This window comes from Salmo trutta, chromosome 15 (assembly GCF_901001165.1).
Source record: "Salmo trutta chromosome 15, fSalTru1.1, whole genome shotgun sequence".
Taxonomy (NCBI): domain Eukaryota; kingdom Metazoa; phylum Chordata; class Actinopteri; order Salmoniformes; family Salmonidae; genus Salmo; species Salmo trutta.
In genome coordinates, this window is record NC_042971.1 from 58,861,792 (window position 1) to 58,886,195 (window position 24,404).

General features: G+C 46.4%; 1 protein-coding gene and 1 long non-coding RNA gene across 2 annotated transcripts in view; both read right to left on the reverse strand.

Moving 5' to 3' along the window:
* Nucleotides 1-1,047: 1,047 nt before the first annotated feature.
* LOC115149454 (uncharacterized) lies at nt 1,048-4,725 on the reverse strand. The gene is made up of 2 exons (XR_003866874.1): nt 3,795-4,725; nt 1,048-3,759 (listed from the first exon to the last, which is right to left on the reverse strand). It is a non-coding gene; the product is annotated as an uncharacterized LOC115149454 (long non-coding RNA).
* Nucleotides 4,726-5,435: 710 nt separating this feature from the next.
* ctif (CBP80/20-dependent translation initiation factor) overlaps nt 5,436-24,404 on the reverse strand; it is a 151,754-nt gene continuing 132,785 nt past the window's right edge. The window contains exons 12-13 of the mRNA XM_029690268.1: nt 8,711-8,764; nt 5,436-5,938 (exon numbers count right to left, since the gene is read on the reverse strand). Coding sequence (XP_029546128.1) covers nt 5,720-5,938; nt 8,711-8,764 — 273 coding nt within the window. The 3' untranslated portion in view covers nt 5,436-5,719. The remainder of the gene's footprint in view (nt 5,939-8,710; nt 8,765-24,404) is intronic.

Sequence of the window (24,404 nt, forward strand, 5' to 3'; positions counted from 1 at the left end):
TTTTACAATGACGGCCAAACCCGGACGACGCTGGGCCAATTGTGCGCCGCCGAATGGGACTCCCAATCACAGCCGGGTGTGATGCAGCCTGGATTCGAACCAGGGACTGCATGTGACGCCGCGTGCACGGAGATGCAGTGCCTTAGACGGCTGCGCCACTCGGGATCCCACTCATTACTGGCATGAGTCAGCAACGTCTGAGCAGAGGAACAGAACGTCCCCCTCCCCTATAGCAGAAGTAGATTTCCACCAGTCTCACCCTCCCACCCCTAGACTGTGATTGATGTGGACGGACGCTGAAAGACGTCCTGCCTGTGTTCCAGGGGTGGGCTCAGACACCCAGGGCCCAGGTTTGGGTCAGGGCCTAACAAAACCAACAAACTGGGCCAAGGACGTCCAGTCATGCAACAGGTGCCCTTCCAACTGACTCAAATGATGTCAATTAGAATCTTCTAAAGCCATGACATCATTTCCTGGAATTTTCCAAGCTGTTTAAAGGCACTGTCAACTTAGTGTATGTAAACTTTTGACCCACTGGAATTGTGATACAGTGAATTATAAGTGAAATAATCTGTCTGTAAACAATTGTTGGAAAAATTACTTGTGTCATGCACAAAGTAGATGTCCTAACCGACTTGCCAAAACTATAGTTTGTTAACAAGAAATTTGTGGAGTGGTTGAAAAATGAGTTTTAATGACTCCAACATAAGTGTATGTAAACTTCCCACTTCAACTGTATTACATGCATTCTGTTTGAGACAAGGCCAACACATAAGACATACAAGATGTTTTCCTCTAAAACAGAGAGGTTTTGGTGGCTGAAGGAGGTGATGGAGTGAAGGGGGAGATGTCCTCAGGATATGGGGAGATGTCCAGACATCAATACAGCCGCTGAATATGAACACAGACGTAGGCAGGGAAAAACAACAGTACACACACATTTTGTTCCGCTGAATATGAACACAGACGTAGGCAGGGAAAAACAACACACACATTTTGTTCCACTGAATATGAACACAGACGTAGGCAGGGAAAAACAACAACACATTTTGTTCCACTTCTCTTTTCAGTTAGTTTATTTTTTTGCTTAATAAAAAATTAAAAAAAACGAATTGATGACCAACCACAAATTCTACAGCTCATCATCTGTGCACCCTCTGGCTGGTAGACTAGCACGCTGGAGTAACCACGCCAACACCTCCCATCTCATTCCGTCTCCCTCGTTCCAATGTCAATGACATGCAAATGGAGATGCGTTGCATTCAATAGTCGGGTACGTCACGTGACCTAAAGGTCAAGTGTCAGAGGGCGCCGGGAGGCCCAGTGTCACAGATGAGGAAGGACCCCGTTGTGTTTCAATGTGTCACTCCATTGCATATGGAACTGGAATCGGCCAATAGCACTACAGCATTGCTTTCAATCTAAAATATCACAGTAATACCACACTTACCAGGCAAGAGATCATCGGTATCACAATGGATTCAGTCACTGAAAATCAAAACCCATTGATCAAATAAAAACTAAATGAACATTTTAAATAAAAACCTCAAATAAAATAAATAAAATCAGCTCATAGGCATGCGCACACTTAGACGGATGGGTTTGTATAGATCTCCCAACTCATTATATACGTTTCAATTCAAGACCCTCCTATTGACTTGGGTGTGTGACTACCTTAAAGATTTGGATTCTTGATGCAAGACAGAAAAAAAAATAACACTAAACTTCCCAGAGAGATTCAATTCAATGGGAAATCAGGAGCAAGTAACACTAGTAGTTATAGGACTGACAGACTGTCCCAGACAGAGCAGTTCATGACCCGAAGCCATAGTAAGAAGACATAGAAAGGCCACCTTCCTATCCACACAACCCTATATCTAATTAGGATGTAGCCATAGTCACTGTTTGCACCATGCCCCCTGAGCACTCGCTCTGTTTTCTTAAATACTGGTAATTACTGTACAGTGGATTAAATACAGCCCATCAAATGATAGAATGATGAGTGGGTTGGTATACGTCAATATCGTGGTAAACACATTTGCAGAAGCCAGAATAATGCGAATCACATACTAGCTACCTACATTATATCATAAAGATGATCTGTAAAATACCACAGATTAAAAGATGTCATCATTATACAGATATAAAGACTTGCAAAATGGCTGCTTGAACAGGAGACCATTTGAAGAAGGATTTTATCATGCTTGTTTCTTCCTCCTCTTAAAGGAGCTACATTTCATTTTGGAAGAAATAATAAACTCAAATTCGGTCACTCCGTCTCAGCAAGCACTCTCTACCTCCCAGCCTTCATATTTAAAACAGGACGCAACTTCATAAATGTATTATAGTTGACAAGGCCACTAGTCTGACTGACTTCAAACCAATCACATCTATGATTCTTCTTTCTAGCCAAACCTTCCCTCTTAGTCTAGTCAACCAACACCTCAAACCTTCCCTCTTAGTCTAGTCAACCAACACCTCAAACCTTCCCTCTTAGTCTAGTCAACCAACACCTCAAACCTTCCCTCTTAGTCTAGTCAACCAGCTCCTCAAACCTTCCCTCTTAGTCTAGTCAACCAACACCTCAAACCTTCCCTCTTAGTCTAGTCAACCAACACCTCAAACCTTCCCTCTTAGTCTAGTCAACCAGCTCCTCAAACCTTCCCTCAGTCTAGTCAACCAACACCTCAAACCTTCCCTTAGTCTAGTCAACCAGCTCCTCAAACCTTCCCTCTTAGTCTAGTCAACCAACACCTCAAACCTTCCCTCTTAGTCTAGTCAACCAACACCTCAAACCTTCCCTTAGTCTAGTCAACCAGCTCCTCAAACCTTCCCTCTTAGTCTAGTCAACCAACACCTCAAACCTTCCCTTAGTCTAGTCAACCAGCTCCTCAAACCTTCCCTCTTAGTCTAGTCAACCAACACCTCAAACCTTCCCTCTTAGTCTAGTCAACCAGCTCCTCAAACCTTCCCTCTTAGTCTAGTCAACCAACACCTCAAACCTTCCCTCTTAGTCTAGTCAACCAACACCTCAAACCTTCCCTCTTAGACTAGTCAACCAACACCTCAAACCTTCCCTCTTAGTCTAGTCAACCAACACCTCAAACCTTCCCTCTTAGTCTAGTCAACCAACACCTCAAACCTTCCCTCTTAGTCTAGTCAACCAGCTCCTCAAACCTTCCCTCTTAGTCTAGTCAACCAACACCTCAAAACTTCCCTTAGTCTAGTCAACCAGCTCCTCAAACCTTCCCTCTTAGTCTAGTCAACCAACACCTCAAACCTTCCCTCTTAGTCTAGTCAACCAGCTCCTCAAACCTTCCCTCTTAGTCTAGTCAACCAACACCTCAAAACTTCCCTTAGTCTAGTCAACCAACACCTCAAACCTTCCCTCTTAGTCTAGTCAACCAGCTCCTCAAACCTTCCCTCTTAGTCTAGTCAACCAACACCTCAAACCTTCCCTCTTAGTCTAGTCAACCAGCTCCTCAAACCTTCCCTCTTAGTCTAGTCAACCAACACCTCAAACCTTCCCTCTTAGTCTAGTCAACCAACACCTCAAACCTTCCCTTAGTCTAGTCAACCAACACCTCAAACCTTCCCTCTTAGTCTAGTCAACCAACACCTCAAACCTTCCCTCTTAGTCTAGTCAACCAACACCTCAAACCTTCCCTCTTAGTCTAGTCAACCAACACCTCAAACCTTCCCTCTTAGTCTAGTCAACCAGCTCCTCAAACCTTCCCTCTTAGTCTAGTCAACCAACACCTCAAATCTTCCCTCTTAGTCTAGTCAACCAACACCTCAAACCTTCCCTCTTAGTCTAGTCAACCAGCTCCTCAAACCTTCCCTCTTAGTCTAGTCAACCAGCTCCTCAAACCTTCCCTCTTAGTCTAGTCAACCAGCTCCTCAAACCTTCCCTCTTAGTCTAGTCAACCAACACCTCAAACCTTCCCTCTTAGTCTAGTCAACCAGCTCCTCAAACCTTCCCTCTTAGTCTAGTCAACCAACACCTCAAACCTTCCCTCTTAGTCTAGTCAACCAGCTCCTCAAACCTTCCCTCTTAGTCTAGTCAACCAACACCTCAAACCTTCCCTCTTAGTCTAGTCAACCAACACCTCAAACCTATTGAGGATCCTGTAATACTAGTACCCATTACCACTGTTAAAATGTATTTGTTAATTGATATTTTTGACTTTTAAAGCAAATAATCGCCTTAAAACCATTTAAAACAAATCAAACCTGTGCAACAGGTCAGCCCTAAAATATTCCATAATCATACATATTTAAACCTGATTTAAAAGAAATAATAGAATAATAATGATAACGATAATATAATAATATTTATACAGAAGGTAACAAAAGCACGGACAGAGGAAATTAAACCCCTCCCAAAAGGACAATGACAAAGAAGCCTCAACAAAGCAGTTGCCCCCAAGTCCTCAAGTCTCCCCCATGACAGACCCAGTGGGCCCTCTCTGTCAGGGGCCTGGCTGGGTTAGCCTGGCTGGGTTGGCCTGTGTCTGTCTTGCAGCCAGCCCACTTGAGTCTTCTTCCAGTAACGTTAGCCATCTGCCAGCAAGCCAAAACAGGTCAGCAGGCCAGGCCCAGTGTCCCAGTGTATCAGACACACAAAGGGCATCTGGCAGGGGACTAAAGCAGGCCTTTCCATGTTGCCTGGGGGGTTGGAGGGTCGCCTGGGGGGGAGGGAGGCAGGCAGGCCTGGGGGGAGGGAGGCAGGCAGGGAGGGTCGCCTGGGGAGGAGGGAGGCAGGCAGGCCTGGGGGGAGGGGGGCAGGGAGGGTCGCCTGGGGAGGAGGGAGGCAGGCAGGCCTGGGGAGGAGGGAGGCAGGCAGGCCTGGGGGGAGGGAGGCAGGGAGGGTCGCCTGGGGAGGAGGGAGGCAGGCAGGCCTGGGGGGAGGGAGGCAGGGAGGGTCGCCTGGGCAGAGAGGAGGATCGCAGAGAGGAGGGTCGCCTGGGCAGAGAGGGAGGCCTGGGCAGAGAGGGAGGCCTGGGCAGAGAGCGAGGCCTGGGCAGAGAGCGAGGCCTGGGCAGAGAGCGAGGCCTGGGCAGAGAGCGAGGCCTGGGCAGAGAGCGAGGCCTGGGCAGAGAGCGAGGCCTGGTGAGGGGACAAACTAGAGGGAAGCATGCTCCCCCAGCCAGCCACATAGACCCCGGGGTGGAAGGGGTCTAGAGCTGAGAGGAGGAGGAGAGACAGAGGAAACAGATAGGAGGGCGGGTAGTTGGCAAACAATCACAAAAGAGATAGAGAATGAAATGTCCCTCTGGACACCACCTTCTCTTTTTAACCTCTGAGGAGACCCTCTGTTCCCCAGAGACGGCTGTTACCCGACCCTGTACCCCCACACACCCCTCTCCTCTACGTGCCTCACAATCACTCTTTGTCCTCCTCCCGTCTCATTGGAGCAGGCAGCATGGCCAGTCTTTTTAGTTGTGTGTGTAGTTATGCATGGTTTCACATGTTTCTGTCTTGTCACTTGTCTCATCCCCAAACCGTAACCTAAACCCTTTCGGCCCCAGATAAATTCTGTACTGCCGCCTGGTACGGTCCCATGCATCCTAGCTATCAACCCAGTTAAGGCCTCCCTATGTCAGACAAGTGGACCTTTTTATTTGATTTAACCAGGTAGTCTTATTGAGATAAAATGTCTTTTTCAAGAGAGACCTGAAGACCTGTGAGCCTAGGTCCAGGCCTGGGTCCTGGGTGGCTAGGCGGTGGTGAGCTTCTGAATGGTCCTGTTGTAGTACTGTGTGGTGAGGGCCTCCAGAGGGGTCCAGTGGTGGGCACGGAGCTCAATGACCTCCATGAGGAGGGAGCGGGTCAGCTGGGACTCAGCCGGACACAGCATCTTGTCCCTGGCTGTGGCAAGGAGCTCAGTCATCATCTCTGGAAGCTGCTCCTCCAGGAGATGACCTGTGGACTGCAGCTGGAGGAGAGGAGGAGGACAGAGAGAAGGGGAGAAGAGGAGAGGGAGGAGGATGAAGAGAAGGGAGGACGGTGGTTAGGAGGAGGGAGGGAGGATGAGAAGAGGGAGGAAGAGGGGAGGGAGGTTAGGAGGAGGGAGGAGAGGACAAGAGGAAGGAAGAGGAGAGGGGAGGACAGTAGGAGGGAAGAGGAGGAGCGGGAGGGAGAGGAGGAGGGTAGGAGGGAGGGGGTTAGGAGGAGAGGTGAGTCGGGTTACATCTAGCCGTCTGAATATTAAGAAGGCTAGTCAGAGACGGGTTAGCTAGCTTCAGAGTGGGGGTGTCTGTCAGAGACGGGTTGGCTAGCTTCAGAGTGGGGGTGTCTGTCAGAGACTGGTTGGCTAGCTTCAGAGTGGGGGATGTGTCTGAGAGACTGGTTGGCTAGCTTCAGAGTGGGGGTGTCTGTCAGACTGGTTGGCTGGCTTCAGAGTGGGGGTGTCTGTCTGAGAGACTGGTTGGCTAGCTTCAGAGTGGGGGTGTCTGTCTGAGACACTGGTTGGCTAGCTTCAGAGTGGGGGTGTCTGTCTGAGACACTGGTTGGCTAGCTTCAGAGTGGGGGATGTGTCTGAGAGACTGGTTGGCTAGCTTCAGAGTGGGGGTGTCTGTCAGACTGGTTGGCTGGCTTCAGAGTGGGGGTGTCTGTCTGAGAGACTGGTTGGCTAGCTTCAGAGTGGGGGTGTCTGTCTGAGACACTGGTTGGCTAGCTTCAGAGTGGGGGTGTCTGTCTGAGACACTGGTTGGCTAGCTTCAGAGTGGGGGTGTCTGTCAGAGACTGGTTGGCTAGCTGCAGAGTGGGGGTGTCTGTCTGAGAGACTGGTTGGCTAGCTTCAGAGTGGGGGTGTCTGTCAGAGACGGGTTGGCTAGCTGCAGAGTGGGGGATGTGTCTGAGAGACTGGTTGGCTAGCTTCAGAGTGGGGGTGTCTGTCAGACTGGTTGGCTGGCTTCAGAGTGGGGGTGTCTGTCAGAGACTGGTTGGCTAGCTTCAGAGTGGGGGTGTCTGTCAGACTGGTTGGCTGGCTTCAGAGTGGGGGTGTCTGTCAGACTGGTTGGCTGGCTTCAGAGTGGGGGTGTCTGTCAGACTGGTTGGCTGGCTTCAGAGTGGGGGTGTCTGTCAGAGACTGGTTGGCTAGCTTCAGAGTGGGGATGTCTGTCTGAGAGACTGGTTGGCTAGCTTCAGAGTGGGGGTGTCTGTCTGAGAGACTGGTTGGCTAGCTTCAGAGTGGGGGTGTCTGTCAGAGACTGGTTGGCTAGCTTCAGAGTGGGGGTGTCTGTCAGAGACTGGTTGGCTAGCTTCAGAGTGGGGGTGTCTGTCAGAGACTGGTTGGCTGGCTTCAGAGTGGGGGTGTCTGTCAGAGACACATTTACATTTTAGTCATTTAGCAGACGCTTTTATCCAGAGCGACTTACAGTAGTGAATGCATACATTTTCATACATATCATAGTTTTTTTTTCTGTGCTGGCCCCCCGTGGGAATCGAACCCACAACCCTGGTGTTGCAAACACCATGCTCTACCAACTGAGCTACAGGGAAGGCTAAGAGTGGGGGTGCCTGTCAGAGACTGGTTGGCTAGTTTCAGAGTGGGGGTGTCTGTCAGAGACGGGGCTGGTTGGCTAGCTTCCGAGTGGGGGTGTCTAAGGGACGGTGCTGGTTGGCTAGCTTCAGAGTGGGGGTGTCTAAGGGACGGGGCTGGTTGGCTAGCTTCAGAGTGGGGGTGTCTAAGGGACGGGGCTGGTTGGCTAGCTTCAGAGTGGGGCTGTCAATCTATCTGATGGTCGGGTTTGGCTAGCTTCCGAGTGGGGGTGTCTGAGTTGTGGAAGGTTAGGGGCACGCTCTTTAACCTACGTCTGTCACGGAAGGATGGAGTCCCATTATAGGAACCTCGGCCTGTCTGTCCAGTCCGTCTGATATTCTCAAATTCCCATACAAAACAATGTGAAAATTCTGAATTCAAACAATTAGTGATTAGCTCCACTACAGCTATGGCAGACTTCCTAGAGCTGGCCTGACAGGTCACCTTCCCTTCCCTGCCCTGCCCTTGTGCTCTCTCTTTCTCTGCCTTGAACAGAGCTCCTCCCCAGCCCTCTTCTCCTCTCCTCCCCAGCCCTCTTCTCCTCTCCTCCCCAGCCCTCTTCTCCTCTCCTCCCCAGCCCTCTTCTCCTCTCCTCCCCAGCCCTCCTCTGATCTCCAACCCAGCCCTCTTCTCCTCTCCTCCCCAGCCCTCCTCTGATCTCCTCCCCAGCCCTCTTCTCCTCTCCTCCCCAGCCCTCTTCTCTTCTCCTCTCCTCCCCAGCCCTCCTCTGATCTCCAACCCAGCCCTCTTCTCCTCTCCTCCCCAGCCCTCTTCTCCTCTCCTCCCCAGCCCTCTTCTCCTCTCCTCCCCAGCCCTCTTCTCCTCTCCTCCCCAGCCCTCCTCTGATCTCCAACCCAGCTCCAGGCTCTAGTCTCTAGTCTGCAAACTAGTTTCAGACTCTGTTCTTAGCCTCTACACTACCTCAGTGTCACTCTATAATTCATGCTGAGACAGAAAGATTCCTTCTCTACATCCAGACAGACAACAGACTGACTACAACTGGCTTGGGCTGAATAACATACAGTGTATACTGCATGCACTCTGTTCTACTGCCTCTTTGTACATTAATATACAAAGGACCAATGTGTACTGTAACAGGCTTCAGTGAAGATGGGAGTGTGTTGACGTACAGGACAGAATATATATAATATGAAGAGTACATACCTCCATAGAACAGCAGAGGACTGCATCCTCCTTAACCTCGGGAGACTGCAGCAGCTGAAACAGACATGATGAGATGTCTCTATAATGATACAGTATCTGTTTATTCTTTATGTCTACAGCTCAGAATAAAGCAGTCATGCAGAGTGGCAGAAGTTACAAAATATACACCCACAGCAGAGATGGGTACTGTACTGTATGTATGACGAGTGCCGTCTTTCTGTTTGTGAGGTTGAATGACAATGAGAGGAAAAACAAAGAGAGACACAGACAGAGAGAGAGAGACCTGGCTCTCAAGATAAGACAGGCTATGTGCACACTGCCCACAAAATGAGGTGGAAAGTGAGCTGCACTTCCTAACATCCTGCCAATTGTATTACCATATTAGAGACATACAGTACCAGTCAAAAGTTTGGACACATTAATTTAAGGGTCTTTCTTTATTTTGACTAATTTCTACATTGTAGAATTATAGTGAAGACATCAAAACTATGAAATAACACGTATGGGATCATGTAGTAAACAAAAAAGTGTTAAACAAATCAAAATATATTTTATATTTCAGATTCTTCAAAGTAGCCACCCTTTGCCTTGATGACAGCTTTGCGCACTCTTGGCATTCTCTCAACCAGCTTCACCTGGAATGCTTTTCCAACAGTCTTGAAGGAGTTCTCATATCTGTGTCTCACTAAGACATGGCGGTTGGAATCAAAAATCTCACATTTGGACCCATCGCTCGTGTTTCTTGGCCCAAGCAAGTCTCTTCTTCTTATTGGTGTCCACACAAAGCCAGAGGCATGTCGTTAGTAAAGATTGAAAAAAGTAAGGGGCCTACACAGCTGCCCTGGGGATTTCCTGATTCTACCTGGATTATGTTTGAGAGGTTTCCATTAAAGAACACCTTATGTGTTCTGTTAGACAGGTAACTCTTTATCCACATTATAGCGGGGAGTGTAAAGCCATAACACATACGTTTTTCCAGCAGCAGACTATGATCGATAATGTCAAAAGCTGCACTGAAGTCTAACAAAACAGCCCCCACAATATTTGTATGATCAATTTCTCTCAACCAATCAGTAATTTCTGTAAGTTCTGTGCTTGTCGAATGTCCTTCCCTATAAGCGTGCTGAAAGTCTGTTGTTAATTTGTTTACTGTAAAATATCATTGTATCTGGTCAAACACCATTTTTTCCAAAAGTTTACTAAGGATTGGTAACTGGCTGATTCGTCAGCTATTTGAGCCAGTAAAGGGGGCTTTACTATTCTTAGGTAGCAGAATGACTTTTGCGTCTCTCCAATCCTGGGGCACACACTTTCTAGAAGGCTTAAATTTAAGATATGGCAAATAGGAGTGGCAATATCATCCACAATTATCCTCAGTAATTTTCCATCCAGATTGTCAGACCCCGGTGGCTTGTCATTGTTGATAGACAACAGTAATTTTTTCACCTCTTCCACACTCACTTTACAGAATTCAAAAGTACAATTCTTGTATTTCATAATTTGGTCAGATATACTTGGATGTGTAGTGTCAGCATTTGTTGCTGGCATGTCATGCCTAAGTTTGCTAAGTAGTTGGCAATATCAGTCGGTTTTGTAATGTATGAGCCATCTGATTCAATGAATGATGGAGCTGAGTTTGCCTTTTTTCCCCAAAAATGTAATTGAAGGTGCTCCAAAGCTTTTTACTATCATTCTTTATGTCATTTATCTTTGTTTCATAGGGTAGTTTCTTCTTTTTATTCAATTTAGTCACATGATTTCTCAGTTTGCAGTACGTTTGCCAATCGGTTGTGCAGCCAGAGTTACCATTCCTTTTGACTCATCACTCTCGACCATAGCATTTTTCAATTCCTCATCAATCCACAGGGATTTACAGTCATTTTCTTAAATGGTGCATGCTTATTAGTAACTGGAATAAGCAATTTCATAAATGTGCTAAGTGCAGCATCTGGTTGCTCGTCATTACACACCATGGACCAACAGATATTCTTTACATCAACAACATAGGAATCACTACAAAACTTATTGTATGACCTCTTATACACTATATTAGGCCCAGCCTTTGGAACTTTGGTTTTCCTAGATATGGCTACTATACTGTGATCACTACATCTGATGGATCTGGATACTGCTTTAAAACACATTTCTGCAGCATTAGTAAAGATGTGTTCAATACATGATTACATTCCTGTGCTGTTTGTAACTACCCTGGTCGGCTGACTGATAACCTGAACCAGGTTGCAGACACTGGTTACAGTTTGAAGCTTTTTCTAGAGTGGGCAGCTTGATGAAAGCCAGTCAATATTTAAATCACCCAGAAAATATACCTCTGTTGATATCACATACACTATCAAGCATTTCACACATTATCCAGATACTGACTGTTAACACTTGGTGGTCTATAGCAGCTTCCCACCAGAATGGGCTTTAGGTGAGGCAGATGAACCTGTAGCCAGATTACTTCAACAGTATTTAAAATGAGATCCTCTCTAATCTTTACCGGAATGTGATTCTGAATATAAACAGCAACAGCAACACCACCACTGGCATTTATTTTCTGTAAATGTTATAACCTTGTATTGCTACCCCTGTATCAAAGGTATTGTCTAATTGAGTTTCAGAGATAGTCAGGATATGAATGTGATCTGTTACTAGCAAGTTACACATTTCATGAAGCTTGTTTCTTAAGCTACATATGTTAACGTGGGCTATTTTGAGCACTTTTCTGGGATGCTTGCTTGTTTTCATTGCTTTACTGGGAAGCTTAGCAGAAGTAGATATGCTCATGTTATTTATGTTAGTTTGTGCAGGGTGAGCTGCACACAGACTTCCTACTAGGGCACACCGCCTCAGTGCTAACAACATAAATCTGGTTCATAGACACATGATTGCTGCATACAATAGCTGTAGGATCAGCAGAGGCATACAGGGCAGTTACAGGGACATACATTAGGTTACTTACATTGTGTCTACCAACGCCCCTGGTGTAATATACATTTTCTGAAGCATTATGACAACTCAGCGTCACAATGGTAGGGATTAGCTGAGCTGGGCTTGGGTCATTGATAATTCATTTTCTCAACGCAGCCTTAATGCTGTGAAAGGATCCAGGAAACCAAATGATTTGGGTGGATCCCATCCTCCTTATAAAACGTGTTTTGTTTCAAAAAGGTATCAAAATTGTCAACAAATGTTACACACATTGAGCTGCAATAATCACGTAGCCAGTTGTGAAGAGAAAGAATCCTGCTAAAGCGTTCAATGCCACGATTCAGAGAGGACACAGGGCCAGATATGATGGGTCTTTTATTAGCGTCTAGCAGAGAGTCAATCAGCTCTTTGAAATCCAGTTTCAACTGTTCAGAGCTGCCCTTCATAATGTCATTAAAACCCACATGGACTACAATAGCATTGATGTCCATGTCCTGGAGTAGTGTATTCGGGAGCAGCTTAGTAATGTCATTTACTCGAGCTCCGGGGTAGGACATTGTTTTTGCACCAGGAACTGTCACATTCCTTACCACGGAGATGCACAAAATCACGGCTGGCGAGAATGACTTAGAAATCCACCCACTCCCACGCTTCACAGATTGGTGCTGGCCTCCACGGCACGTGACATGCAACCATCATTGATTGTCATGCTCCTCTTGCTGTGCTCCTTCGACTCTGCTATCAGATGGAGGAGGAAAGGCAGGAGATGGCTCCCCTGGCGAACAAACTCTGGGCAACACCGGCCAGTCGGTGTGAACGCCATCCAGGCACCGGCATAGAAAAGGTAAACATTTCCTCAGTTTCTTACGTAGGCTGGCAACCTGTGTGATCAAGGAAGCCACATCAAGCCTATATATAATCCTCGGCAAGCAAACAATTGCCAAACTGGAACTCAGTGATGCAGTTTGTCCTGAAACAAAGCGTAGTAGATACAGCGCTGGAACTCAGTGATCCAGTTTGTCCCGAAACAAAGCGTAGTAGATATAGCTCCTACAGCGCTGGAACTCAGTGATCCAGTTTGTTCTGAAACAAAGCGTAGTAGATACAGCTCCTACAGCGCTGGAACTCAGTGATCCAGTTTGTCCTGAAACAAAGCGTAGTAGATACAGCTCCTACAGCGCTGGAACTCAGTGATCCAGTTTGTCCTGAAACAAAGCGTAGTAGATACAGCTCCTACAGCGCTGGAACTCAGTGATCCAGTTTGTCCTGAAACAAAGCGTAGTAGATACAGCTCCTACAGCGCTGGAACTCAGTGATCCAGTTTGTCCTGAAACAAAGCGTAGTAGATACAGCTCCTACAGCGCTGGAACTCAGTGATCCAGTTTGTTCTGAAACAAAGCGTAGTAGATACAGCTCCTACAGCGCTGGAACTCAGTGATCCAGTTTGTCCTGAAACAAAGCGTAGTAGATACAGCTCCTACAGCGCTGGAACTCAGTGATCCAGTTTGTCCTGAAACAAAGCGTAGTAGATACAGCTCCTACAGCGCTGGAACTCAGTGATCCAGTTTGTTCTGAAACAAAGCGTAGTAGAAGATACAGCTTCTACAGCGCTGGAACCGTTCATTTACCTCTCCAGCGCAATTGGAAAACTCATCTCTGACTAACTTCATTAGCTTGATAGCTAACGTTAGTAGTTAGTTTATTTCACTTTGGTTTATTATCTAGTCACTTGCTTTGGCAATGTAGACATATGTGTCCCATGCAAATAAAGCCCTTTCAATTGAATCGAGAGAGAAAGAGCGAGATGTGAAAGCTTGGCTCACTAACAGCTCAGCTCAGTCCAAACAGAACAGGGTTGTAAATCCAGTCAGGTCCAAACTATGGTTGGGCAGTAGCTACCAAATGGCATATTTGGTGAGTTTGGAAATTTTACAAGCGAATGTGAAATGTGCAAATGAACAAAGTTTTGACGCATGTAGTTCTGGCTCTCCAGCAGCATGTCTACATGCTGTGTCTGTGTGTAGTCTGGAGTCGCTAGGAGAAAGGGGGGGGGGGGGCAGAAGGGCTGAGAACAAAGAGGAGAAAAAAAACGCAAGGAAATCAAGATGGCAGCAGCAGTTATAAAAAAAAAAAAACTAATCCAAAAGGGCTTTGCCTTCAACGCTGTAGACGACTGCCGCCACCTTACTCAATCAGCCACTTAGTTACAGCAAGTTTAATTTCATTCAGAATTCTGCATTTTACACACCAACAACAACAAATAGACACAATGCATAAGAAATATCTTGCTGCGTTTTGTAAACACAGATCTAAAATGCTTCATATTGTAATTTCTGCTCAGCATTAGATTCACTTTGTTCATTTGCACAACATCTCTCATTCACATTCGCTTGTAAAATTTCCAAACTGCATCAAAGCTGGGCCCGAGAGACTGAAAAACAGCTTCTATCTCAAGGCCATCAGACTGTTAAACAGCCATCACTAACATTGAGTGGCTGCTGCCAACATACTGACTCAACTCCAGCCACTTTATTAATGAAAGAAATGATGTAATAAATGTATCACTAGCCACTTTAAACAATGACACTTTATATAATGTTTACATACCCTACATTACTCATCTCATATGTATATACTGTACTCTATACCATCTACTGCATCTTGCCTATGCCGTTCGGCCATCACTCATTCATATATTTTTATGTACATATTCTTATTCATTCCTTTACACTTGTGTGTATAAGGTAGTTGTTGTGAAATTGTTAGGTTAGATTACTTGTTAGATATTACTGCATGGTCGGAAGTAGAAGCACAAGAATTTCGCATCTGCTAACCATGTGGATGTGACAAATACCATTTGATTTGATTTGTGCTTCAGTTGCACTTCTAAACTTGAATGAGAATTCACGACCGGGCATTCTGTCAGCAGACAGCGCTCCTACTGATGAGAATTCACGACCGGGCATTCTGTCAGCAGACAGCGCTCCTACTGATGTGAATTCACGACCGGGCATTCTGTCAGCAGACAGCGCTCCTACTGATGAGAATTCACGACCGGGCATTCTGTCAGCAGATAGCGCTCCTACTGATGTGAATTCACAACCGGGCATTCTGTCAGCAGACAGCGCTCCTACTGATGAGAATTCCCGACCGGGCATTCTGTCAGCAAACAGCGCTCCTACTGATGTGAATTCACGACCGGGCATTCTGTCAGCAGACAGCGCTCCTACTGATGTGCAGTTCCGGTACTTTTCTTGGTCTAGCCAGCCTATTTTTCTCTGGTAAAATGCAAGATTATCTTTAAGCAAAACATTAGGAAATGTAGCTGGCTACATTATTTTTTAATGATAGGCCTAAACATTAGAAATATGATGGACATGTCGTTTTTGCAAAAAAGACCTGTTGTATTCTGATGAAAATGAAGTGTTGCAAATGTGTTGCACTGATGTATTTTCTGTGAAGGAAAACTATAGTTGCACGTCTATTGAAGCAGAAAAACACTTAACGTCCATAATAAAATGCGACCCCTGTCAATACACACCTGCTCCCGCTTTCTCCTGTTATTTACAAACAAACACGTGACCGTCTCAACTGTGCTGGGGAACTAAGTAAGCTTCATGTAAAACAATGTGACAGGTGAAATAAGAACACAATCTGCTTTATCTCCTAACACATTGCACAAGTTGACTGCAGGTATTTAATAAAAAAAAAAATGAATACAAATATTAAAATGATTGAAAAACTTAAGAGATAATTTCAATTGTATTAAAAAACCATCCCGCGGCTATTTCCAAATACCCCTGCATATGGTACAGTATACGCGATATACCGCGTGGTTGTCTTGGCAGGTCTTTATTGGCTGCGTAGCTACAAACTATTACAGTACATTCAGAAAGTATTCTGCACCCTTGACTTGTTCCAAATGTTGTTATATTACAGCCTTAATCTAAAATGAAATAAAAAATCCTCAATCTACACAAAACCCTATAAGAACAAAGCAAAAATTGGTTTTTAGACATTTTTGCAAATGTATAAAAGTACTCAGTACTTTGTTGAAGCATGTTTGGAAGAGATTACAGCCTCGAGTCTTCTTGGGTATGACGCTACAAGCCTGGCACACCTGTATGTGGAGTTTCTCTAATTATTCTCTGCAGATCCTCTCAAGCTCTGTCAGGTTGGATGGGGAGCGTCGCTGCACTGCTATTTTCAGGTCTCTCCAGAGATGTTAAATCGGCTTCAAGTCCGGGCTCTGGGCCACTCATTGACATTCAGAGACTTGTCCCCGAAGCCACTCCTGCGTTGTCTTGGCTGTATGCTTAGGGTGACTTTGTCCTGTTGGAAGGTGAACCTTCACCACAGTCTGAGGTCCTAAGCGCTCTGGCGCAGGTTTTCATCAAGGATCTCTCTGTACTTTGCTCCGTTCATCTTTCCCTCGATCCTGACGAGTCTCCCAGTCTCTGCCGCTGAAAAACATCCTCACAGCATGATGCTGCCACCACCATGCTTCACCGTAGGGATGGTGCCAGGTTTCCTCCAGACGTGACATTCAGGCCAAAGAGTTCAATCTGGGTTTCAACAGTACAGAGAATCTTGTTTCTCATGGTCAGAGTCCTTTAGGTGCCTTTTGGCAAACTCCAAGTGGGCTGCGCGGAACTCTAACCTGGAAGCTTATAAGAAATCCTGCTATGCCCTCCGACGAACCATCAAACAGGCAAAGGGTCAATACAGGGCTAAGATTGAATCGTACTACACCGGCTCTGACGTTCATCTTATGTGGCAGGGCCTGCAAACTATTACAGACTACAAAGGGAAGCACAGCCGCAAGCTGTGTAGTGACACGAGCCTACCAGACGAGCTAAATCACTTCTATGCACGCTTCGAGGCTAGTAACACTGAGGCATGCATGAGAGCATCAGCTGTTCCGGAAGACTGTGTGATCACGCTCTCCGTAGCTGACGTGAGTAAGACGTTTAAACAGGTCAACATTCACAAGGCCGTGTGCTCCGGGCATGTGCTGATGAACTGGCAGGTGTCTTCACTGACATTTTCAACATGTCCCTGATTGAGTCTGTAATACCAACATGTTCCAAGCAGACCACCACCACTGTGCCCAAGAACACGAAGGAAACCTGCCTAAATGACTACAGAGCCGTAGCACTCATGTCCGTAGCCATGAAGTGCTTGAAAGGCTGGTAATGGCACACATCAACACCATTATCCCAGAAACCCTAGACCCACTCCAATTGGCATACCGCCCCAACAGATCCACAGATGATGCAATCTCTACACTGCCCTTTCCCACCTGGACAAAAGGAACACCTACGTGAGAATGCTATTCATTGACTACAGCTCAGCGTTCAACACCAGAGTACCCTCAAAGCTCATCACTAAGCTAAGGATCCTGGGACTAAACACCTCCCTCTGCAACTGGATCCTGGACTTCCTGATGGGCCGCCCCCAGGTGGTGAGGGTAGGTAGCAACACATCTGCCACGCTGATCCTCAACACAGGAGCCCCTCAGGGGTAGGTGCTCAGTCCCCTCCTGTACTCCCTGTTCACCCACGACTGCATGGCCAGGCACGACTCCAACACCATCATTAAGTTTGCAGACGACACAACAGTGGTAGGCCTGATCACCGACAACGATGAGACAGCCTATAGGGAGGAGGTCAGAGACCTGGCCGGGTGGTGCCAGAATAACAACCTATCCCTCAACGTAACTAAGACTAAGGAGATGATTGTGGACAACAGAGCATGCCCACATTCTCATCGACAGGGCTGTAGTGGAGCAGGTTGAGAGCTTCACGTTCCTTGGTGTCCACATCACCAACAAACTAGAATGGTCCAAACACACCAAGACAGTCATGAAGAGGGCACGACGAAGCCTATTCACCCCTCAAGAAACTAAAAGGATTTGGCATGGGTCCTGAGATCCTCAAAAGGTTCTACAGCTGCAACATCGAGAGCATCCTGACTGGTTGCATCACTGCCTGGTACGGCACCTGCTCGGCCTCTGACCGCAAGGCACTACAGAGGGTAGTGCGTATGGCCCAGTACATCACTGGGGCTAAGCTGCCTGCCATCCAGGACCTCTACACCAGGCGGTGTCAGAGGAAGACCCTAAAAATTGTCAATGACCCCAACCACCCCAGTCATAGACTGTTCTCTCAACTACCACATGGCAAGTGGTACCAGAGTGCCAAGTCTAGGACCAAAAGGTTTCTCAACAGTTTTTACCCCCAAGCCATAAGACTCCTGAACAGATAATCAAATGGCTATCAGGACTATTTGTATTGTGTGCCCCCCCACAACCCCTCTTTTACGGTACTGCTACTTTCTGTTTATCATATCTACATGTACATACTACCTCAATTAGCCCGACTATACAGCCTCGCTACTGTTATTTTTCACCGTTGGTTTTTATTTCTTTACTTACCTATTGTTCACCTAATACCTCTGTTTTACATTTTTGAAATTGCACTGTTGGTTAGAGCCTGTAAGTAAGCATTTCACTGTAAGGTCCACACCTGTTGTATTTGGCGCACGTGACAAATAAACTTTGATTTGATGTGCCTTTTACAGGGGACTGGCTTCCGTCTGGCCACTCTACCATAAAGGCCTGCTTGGTGGAGTGCTGCAGAGATGGTTGTCCTTCCGGAAGGTTCTCCCATCTCCACAAGGGAACTCTGGAGCTGTCCGAGTGACCATCGGATTCTTGGCCCTTCTCCTCCCATTGCTCAGTTTGGCCAGACAGCCTTCTTCTAGGAAGAGTCTTGGTGGTTCCAAATCTCTTCCATTAAGAATGATGGAGGCCACTGTGTTTTGGTACTCTTCCCCAGATCTGTGCCTCGACACATCCTGTCTCAGACCTCTATGGAAAATTCCTTCAACCTCATGGCTTGGTTTTTGCTCTGACATGCACCGTCAACTGTGGGACCTTATATAGACAGTTATGTGCCTTTCCAAATCATGTTCAAACAACTGAATTTACCACAGGTGGACTCCAAGCTGAAAACATCTTAAGGATGATCAATGGAAACAATGCACAGGAGCTCAAGTTCCAGTCTCATAGCAACGGGTCTGAATATTTATGTAAACAGGTATTTCAGTTTACAAAAAATATAAAGACCTGTTTTCACTTTGCCATTATGGGGTATTGTGTGTAGATTGATAAGGATTTTTTATTTATTTAATCCATTTTAGAATAAGGCTGTAACGTAACAAAATGTGGAAAAAGTCAAGTGGCCTGAATACTTTCCGAATGCACTGTATATCATATGGAGCAGAGACGAGAGGAGCAGGTCAGAGCAGGTCAGAGCAGAGTAGAGAGGAGCAGAGCAGAGTGGAGAGGAGCAGAGCAGAGCGGAGAGGAGCAGAGCAGAGAGGAGCAGAGAGGAGAGGAGCAGAGCAGAGTAGAGAGGAGCAGAGAGGAGAGGAGCAGAGCGGAGAGCAGAGAGGAGCAGAGAGGAGAGGAGCAGAGCGGAGAGCAGAGAGGAGCAGAGCAGAGAGGAGTAGAGCAGAGCAGAGAGGAACAGAGCAGAGAGGAGCAGAGCAGAGAGGAGCAGAGCAGAGAGGAGCAGAGCAGAGCAGAGAGGAGCAGACTGTTCTTACTATCAGAGAACAAAAGGAAATTGATGACTGTGCTGCCAAATAGTTGAAAAAATACACACCACAGACAGACTTGTCATGCGCTACGAGCCATAGCAGGAAAATAACTGTACGTGGTACGTAGTGCTGAAGAACAAATTCCATCCTCAAACAGTTTGTGTCCCAAATGGCACCACATTCCCTATAAGTGCACTACTTTTGACCAGGGCCCACAGGGTTCTGGTTAAAAGTAATTCACTACGAAAGGAATAGGATGCCATTTGGCACGCATCCAGAGATATTTTCCAAACACTAAAGACCATTAAGAGTGAAGTGGTTGGTGCATTATGCCTAAGCTGCTGAACCAATCCATGGCCAGCCCTCACAGAGACATTGACCTTTCACCTCTGAGGGATTTGTGTGGGGCCGCAGGGTCCAGAGATAATTGCCTTTCTAACTTAAACAGTGCCAGTTCAGACAAAAAGATTCCACACGGGAAGGGAACATCATTCATGCGCCATGCAGAAGAAGTGTGGTGATTGGTCAGGAAAGCACCAAGGATGAGGGGGTTGGGCTGAGGTGGGGACAGAGGGTGAGGAACTATTTCGTACTAGAAAACACATCCTAATGTTGTATGTTTTTTTTTGTGGGTGCTTATATTGGTCATATTTCACAAATACTAGTGTAGTAACATGTTATTATGCCCTTGCCTAGGCACAGTCAAAGCCTTGCACTAGCTACTGGGCATTATGAAACTCAAGTCGGTAGGAGAGACTAGCTTGGTGTAACTATGTACTACAACAAACACACATTAAGCCCCATCGGTAGAGATGCCTGGAAGGGCGGTAGGTAGGTCGCTTGGCACTAACCTTGGCATGTCCCCTAGGGTTGCCCCATCGTGGCTGGGCGGGGAGGTGAAAGTTGTGTCTGTATCTGAAATGGTACCCTATTTTCCTCCATAGTGCACTACTTTTGACCAGGGCCCATGGGTCATTACTTTCAGATGCAGGTTGTATCTCCTAGCTTGGCCCTGAGGGAATTACTTGGCTGCCTGCTAACAGATGGTCTGGGCCTCATCACTCCATAATGTGCCACACTGCAGCACAGCGCCAAGCCACCGCTAAGCCCGCCCACCATCCCTGAGCTTAGCTCCTGCAGTTTGTCTGGGAGGGTGTGTGAGAGAGAGAGGAGCATCAGACAGGATAGCGAGGGGAGCATCAGACAGGATAACGAGGGGAGCATCAGACAGGATAGCGAGGGGAGCATCAGACAGGATAGCGAGAAGAGCATCAGACAGGATAACGAGAGGAGCATCAGACAGGATAGCGAGAGGAGCATCAGACAGGATAGCGAGAGGAGCATCAGACAGGATAGCGAGGGGAGCATCAGCCAGGATAGCGAGGGGAGCATCAGACAGGATAGTGAGAGCAGCTTCAAACACTAACCGCTGCTGTTCAGTAAACACACCATGCTACGGTACGGTGCAGTACGCTGCGCTGCAGTAGGTTAGAGGCTGTTTTCATCAACGGCACCTGATGGCTGTCATTATGAGTGAGCAAAAGTGTGTGTGGTGGGAGGTAGGTGTGTGTGTGTGTGTGTGTGGTGGGAAGTAGGTGTGTGTACATGGGTCTTAGCCTGAATAAGTGTGTGTGTGTGTGTGTGTGTGTCTTATTTAGCCTGAATAATGATACACACAAGCAAAGGATTTTGCTTACAGTAGTACAAAAAAAGGGTTCTGTCACAATAAAGGACATTACAATAGGTGAACACTTACACAGCAGAATGAGCCATTGTGAACCAACACAAACATTACTCTCTCTGTGTAGAACCAAAACAATGACTTTTACTACTGGTTACCTAAACCAAGTCCAATCCAACAAGTCTAACAAATCATATTTACAAATCTCTCTTCTTACACATACAAACTCTAGCCTTGTAGTACATACATCCACAAACCAGCTGTATATCATTCACCATGAACCAGCTGTATATCATTCACCATGAACCAGCTGTATATCATTCACCATGAACCAGCTGTATATCATTCACCATGAACCAGCTGTACATCATTCACCATGAACCAGCTCAAACCAGCTGTATATCATTCACCATGAACCAGCTGTATATCATTCACCATGAACCAGCTGTATATCATTCACCATGAACCAGCTGTATATCATTCACCATGAACCAACTGTATATCATTCACCATGAACCAGCTGTATATCATTCACCATGAACCAACTGTATATCATTCACCATGAACCAGCTGTATATCATTCACCATGAACCAGCTGTATATCATTCACCATGAACCAGCTGTATATCATTCACCATGAACCAACTCAAACAAATGTGCAACTCCCTCTCCTTCCACCCCCCTTTAACAAAGAACAAAGTTGCCTCCCGAGAGGCACAGAGATCTAAGGCACTGCATCTCAGTCCTACAGGCGTCACTAGAGACCCTGGTTCGATCCTGGGCTGTATCACAACCGGGCTTGATCGGGAGTCCCATAGGGCAGTGCACAATTGGCCCAGCGTCATCCGAGTTAGGTGAGGATTTGGCCGTCATTGTAAAATAATAATTTGTTCCTAACTGACTTGCCTAGTTAAATAAAGGTTAAAAGAGGTTAAATAACAAGAACAGCAGAGTGGTTTGCCTGTGCGTCACAACAATAGCTTGTTCCCCAGTCAGTGGATGTTTGGCATCTGACCTCCACTACGTTGTATTGATTAGGACACACCATTCAACAACATTTTGCAATGGAAAATATAAATTCACATTTGTTATTGGACAAGTTCAGGTAATCCCTCCGTTTCAGTCCATTGTCTTCCGTTTGGTGCATCACGAACACAATTCTGCTCATAAATGAACATACCTCTGCTCTGTCTGGGGGGTAGCTAATGAAGACAAGCAGACTGGAGCCTCACCCACGGGAGGAAATACAAGCAGACTGGAGCCTCACCCACGGGAGGAAATACAAGCAGACTGGAGCCTCACCCACGAGAGGAAATACAAGCAGACTGGAGCCTCACCCACGGGAGGAAATACAAGCAGACTGGAGCCTCACCCACGAGAGGAAATACAAGCAGACTGGATCCTCACCCACGGGAGGAAATACAAGCAGACTGGATCCTCACCCACGGGAGGAAATACAAGCAGACTGGAGCCTCACCCACGGGAGGAAATACAAGCAGACTGGAGCCTCACCCACGGGAGGAAATACAAGCAGACTGGAGCCTCACCCACGAGAGGAAATACAAGCAGACTGGAGCCTCACTCACGGGAGGAAATACAAGCAGACTGGAGCCTCACCCACGAGAGGAAAACAAGCAGAAACCACTACTAAAGGACACAAATAAGAAGAAGAGACTTGCTTAGGCCAAGAAACACGAGCAATGGATATTAGACCGGTGGAAATCTGTCCTTTGGTCTGATGAGTCCAAATTAGATTTTTGGTTCCAACCGCCGTGTCTTCGTGAGACGCACAGTAGGTGAACGGATGATCTCCGCATGTGTGGTTCCCACCGTGAAGCATGGAGGAGGAGGTGCGATTGTGTGGGGGTGCTTTGCTGATGACACTGTCAGTGATTTATTTAGAATTAAAGGCACACTTAACTAGCATGGCTACCACAGCATTCTGCAGCGATACGCCATCCCATCTGGTTTGCGCTTAGTGGGACTATCATTTGTTTTTCAAGAGGACAATGACCCAACACACCTCCAGGCTGTGTAAGGGCTATTTGATCAAGAAGGAGAGTGATGGAATGCTGCATCAGATGACCTGGCCTCCACAATCACCTGACCTCAACTTAATTGAGATGGTTTGGGAAGAGTTGGACCGCAGAGTGAAGGAAAAGCAGCCAACTCCTTCAAGACTGTTGGAAAAGCATTCCAAGTGAAACTGGTTGAGATAATGTCAAGAGTGTGCAAAGCTGTCAAGGCAAAGGGTGGTTATTTTGAAGAATCTAAAATATGCTTTGATTTGTTTAACACTATTTTGATGTCTTCACTATTAATCTACAATGTAGAAAATAGTAAAATAAAGACAAATCCTTGAATGAGTAGGTGTCCAAACCTTTGACTGGTGCTGTATATACACACACGCTGACCGCTTGCAGTACCTCCACGCAGGCCCAATGTTGAATATACCTGGTCTAGTAGTTAAGAATGCTAAGTGATCATGAAGCAGAAATAGTTAAACCTTGTATATTTATGGATTGATTAACTTTATCAAGTTACTAAATGAAGCATTGTGTCAACAGGTTTCTTAGAATGTTGTGGGAAAGCACCCCAGAGTTGACTAGAATCTAAATATCTATTACTTTTAGATAAAGTAACTGAGCAACTGCACTACAAGAGTTTACTGGCATACCAGTTTCCCAGTTGGGTCTATCAGACAGCAGACTTCAGCTGCTGGAGGGCATGTGCTCACTATGTTCATGTGTGAGATGAATTCGAGGAAGGATTCCTGGTGAACTGCAGTAATTACTGAAGGCTTGCCATTCCTAGAATGTGCAGCAGTGAGCAGTGGGACTGGGGATGTAAGCTGAGACATCCCACATAATGATATCCCTGGAGACGTACTACACTGACGGTTGCCAAGCTCTAACGTTACTGACACCACAGCCAACCTGCATAAGTGGCACAATTCCTCAACCCCCCCACCCTTCCCCGCTCCCCCATTCCCACCTCCTTTCCCAGGAACACTGAAAACTCCCAGACGTCCACAAACATTCCGCTCCGGAATCCTGTGTGAATTCCGACATCATCCATTATGACATTGCCACTTCGCGACCTATGACCTTTATTCTCATTGGGAGGCTTTTCCTAGTTATACGTAGCAATACCACAAACACATATCATTGATTCTTTCACATCATTCAATCAAACAAGGCTTAGCATTTTCTTAACTTTTATAATTGTGGTTGGTGAGGCAGTTCCACCTAAAGTTCTCTTCGAACACCATCCATTCACACCCCGTCATTCATACCTGGATTTAAATACATAAGATATACAGTATATACCATACAGTCTAGTATCTACCAATACACCTGTCATGTTTTTTTAGTACCTCCAGATACACACTCAACACACCTAAACCTGCTCTACCAGTCCATAGACAGCCAAGAATATATATGCTACATCACACCAGGCCTGCATTTGAGAGAGTGT